The sequence below is a fragment of the Phragmites australis genome, chromosome 10, assembly GCF_958298935.1.
Source record: "Phragmites australis chromosome 10, lpPhrAust1.1, whole genome shotgun sequence".
Lineage (NCBI taxonomy): Eukaryota > Viridiplantae > Streptophyta > Magnoliopsida > Poales > Poaceae > Phragmites > Phragmites australis.
The window spans coordinates 31,405,506-31,409,126 of NC_084930.1; the positions used below are offsets into that span (position 1 = coordinate 31,405,506).

The 3,621-nt window shown below is 47.8% G+C and overlaps 1 protein-coding gene across 1 annotated transcript; it reads right to left on the bottom strand.

Moving 5' to 3' along the window:
• Positions 1-278: 278 nt before the first annotated feature.
• Positions 279-2,155, bottom strand: LOC133930721 (RING-H2 finger protein ATL13-like). Its single transcript, XM_062377438.1, has one exon. It carries the CDS (start codon positions 1,727-1,729, stop codon positions 446-448), a length of 1,284 nt encoding a protein of 427 aa, XP_062233422.1. The 5' UTR covers positions 1,730-2,155; the 3' UTR covers positions 279-445.
• Between the last annotated feature and the right edge of the window lie 1,466 nt (positions 2,156-3,621).

A 3,621-nucleotide genomic window follows, 5' to 3' on the forward strand; every position in this document is an offset into this window, starting at 1 on the left:
TCTTATCAGGGACGTGGCATGTTTGTTTATGTTACGAGACAGGCCTGCACATTGTGTTATCTGTCCTGGATTGATGAGTAAGACGAACTCTTTTGGCTCTGATTAGTTCCATCAGAAGGCAGGAAGCTTCAGAGATTCTGAGAGGGTTTGTGGTTTTGTTTTTTAGTACCTGACAGATCAAAACAACCATGCTGCTTCTGCTCATGAGTGGCTTCCAAGTTCCTCAAACTCTACTGGACTTCGAAAGCAAATCAACCAAAAACCAGTTCCTACTCTGCTAACTGTGGATCAAACCAATGCAATTCCTGTGACACACTTTTGTTCTCTACAATTTCTTGCTTTGCAATCACTATAATCGATTCGACAAACAAGCCAAAAGAACAGAAAAAGGAATCAAACAAGAAAAAAGTAATCTTGTGTGATCAAGGTGCAAACCAAATGCAGATCACGAATGGCTTCCCTGCCTCCCGGCGGCGACCCAGAGCATTGCCGCCCTCGCGAACGACGCCCGCTCCTCCGCAGGAGACGGCACGACATTGTCGCCGGAGCTTCCTGCCGCCTCCACGTCCCAGATCGCTTCACCCCCTCGGTGCTTCTTGCACCCAGCGGCCATCGCCGGCCACCTGAACGACACCGCGCGCCTCTCGGCGGCCAATTCTGCTGTCCGGTGGCCATCATCCTCTCTCCTGGCGGCTGAGACCATCCAGATCTTGGACGTGGAGAAGCTGTCCTTGTTCAGGCTCGCGCCCGCGGCGGCGCCATCGCCGCACCGTCCGGCGTCCACTGACGCGGCGGCCTCCGACACCGCCATCTCCCACGCGCCCTTCTTGGGGCACCCGAGGTCGCACGCTGACAGCGCCAGGTGGCGGCGCGACCTCGAGCTCGAGGGCCTCCTCATGGGCGTCTTCTTGATGGCGACGCGGAGCGCGGCGTGCTCGTCCATGACGTACTCGTAGGATCCCATGGACAGGCACCTCCTCTGTCCAAGATTTCCCCTGCCATTGCCATTGGTGCTACTTGTGCCATCGACTGCGAGATCCGCAGCATTGACATTGCCGTCCACGCACCTGAGCTTTCCAAGCTTCACCTCGACGATCCCATCTGCCTTCTGTGAGTGTGACCCCTCGATGTCTCTATCTCCGGGATCGCCGCCGTCCCTGACGACCGCCTCGGGAAGGCTCTCGGACTCGAGCACGAGCACGAGCGGGCTGGACGCCGGCGAGTGGCCGGCCTCGGCGAGGATGCTGCCGCGGCAGAGCGGGCAGGTGGAGTGCGACAGCAGCCAGGCGTCGATGCAGGGCACGTGGAACGCGTGGCCGCAGGTCGGCAGCAAGCGGAGCTTGTCGTCCATGGCGAACTCGCAGAGGCACACCGCGCAGTCGAACGGGTCCTTGCGTCGCCCCGCGACGGCGCGGTAGGGGAAGACGGGAAGCGCATCGATGAAGGCCTGGTCGACGCCAGCGTCGTGGAGGTGGAACAGCTGCCCGAGCTGGCCCTCGAACGCCGTCGGGCTGCTGTCGCCGACCGTGTCGCCCACCCTGCGCCGGCGCCGCCGGTCGCGCCGCAGCCGGAGGAGGTTCTGCAGCAGCAGGTTGAGCAGGCCGAAGATGAAGAAAACCATCGCCAGGATGGCGATGAGGAGGAGGATCCCCGGGCTCAGCTTCCTCTCGATGGTGCTCGCTACGGAACCCGCATGCGGCGGCGCCGGTGGTGCACGAGAAGCGTCCATTCTTGTGCCCAATTGCTAACACCACGCCTCCGCGACAACAACGACGACGACGACGACGAAGAAGAAGAAGAAGGTGGTGGTGTTTGTATATTGACGATGGTGTGGAGTGGAGAGGGCGCTTTGGCCTTGTTTGGGAATCGGGGGGGAGGTTGGTGATGGACACCGACGGCGACGCAACAGAGTGGCACAGTAGTGATGGACCCGACGGTTAAGGTTTTGGGATCCAAGGATGACTTTATAAGATAATGCGGTGAGGTCAGTGGAAGTCTGGAACGGCAGAATGCCATCAGAATTCAGAAAGACAGGCAGAAGAGCTTCTGCTTGCAGATTACTTTGTCCTTGTACTCTCTCTATTTCGAGAAAGCAGTATTATTTGACCATGAAATTCTCTTACAATATATTATTAATTACTATGAAACCAATATTTTTAGTAAAATATTATTACTAAAAATATGTGAAATATGAATCTATTGATACATATTTTATACACTAAACATGCACATAACCTTATTATTATTACTAATTCGAGGCTCCTTTTAAGCCTCCGTGTTAATCCTCAGAAGAGATGTTGTACAAAAAGCGAGAAATTCTCCAAAAAAACAAAACATCTGACCATTGATTGTTGGACTCTAATCAACAATAACAACAATAATAATTGGATCTAATGTGTTTCTAAATTACACATCTTGCCCATATAAAAAAATTAATACAAAGTACCCCTAATACATTTTTAATTACTCACCTATGTCATTATGAAAAATTAACCCAAAGTACTCCTAATTCCTGCTTTTAAATTACTGACCTATATCATTATGAAAAAACTAACCAAAAGAACACTAATGTTTTTCTCTAAACTACCCATATCTACTATTATAAAAATATATATGCTTGTTTGATGCCAATGAATATCTTACCAAAATTTAGCATGCCCACCAAATTTGATCGTCATTTGATTCATTACCAAATTTTGAAGTGGCGCAAAAATTTGGCATTGCTAACGTAGGGAGCGAAGGCAAGCATGGCGAGCCCAGGTTTTGGCGCAGCATCGAAGAGCATTCGGGATGGGGAGAGCTGACGTGGCTAAAGCTCAATGGCTACACATAGTCCAAGGTTTGGAGACTAAGCATCTTCAAATGACAATATATCTTAAACGGGTATCTGATTTGCACCAAAATATTTCTTGCAATTAAATCTTCAAAACAATATCACACCTGGCTATATTTTGGTGAAAAAATTATGAGATGTGGGCCCCACATGCCATGTTTATAACTTTGGCAGTGTTTGGTGTGATTGTAATCCAAACATTATTTTTCTTTTCTGTGTTTTGGCATTACGTGTAAATTGGTATGCTAACACCCCAAATAACTTTTTTCTCCCACGTTTTGGCATTGCCTGAGTTTTGCTAACGCCAAATTTTGATATGCCTAACAGTGGGCGAAACCAAATAGCCTTAAAATTAACCCAAAGTGCCGTTGTAAAACGTCACATATGCTTTTCACTAAACATTAATTTATATCTCTCTCAATTATATCGTGGAGTGCAGAGACAAACTAAAGAAAAAAAATATTATATCATAGATGATCACACGCATGTTAACAAATATTGAGGGGAAAACAAGAAAAAGAACTTTGCGTAAGGCTTTGATTCAATAGAGAAATATATTAAAGAAAAGAAGTTAATATACGCACACCAATCACCTCTAAAACGTAAATCATAAACATTTCACAAAGTTCTATTATCCATGTATTTCTAAAAATATATCTAGCTCGTGCAAGTGCATGGGTTGATAGACTAGTTTGACTACTTATTGTTTAAAATTTATGAAGTTTGACTTTATAGAAGTATGTCTTAGATTTTGAAACGGGGGACTATTATAAACCGATAGCCTTGCA

Excerpts from the sequence above, each read along its gene's own strand:
- LOC133930721 (XM_062377438.1), bottom strand. The coding sequence starts at position 1,729 with ATGGACGCTTCTCGTGCACCACCGGCGCCGCCGCATGCGGGTTCCGTA.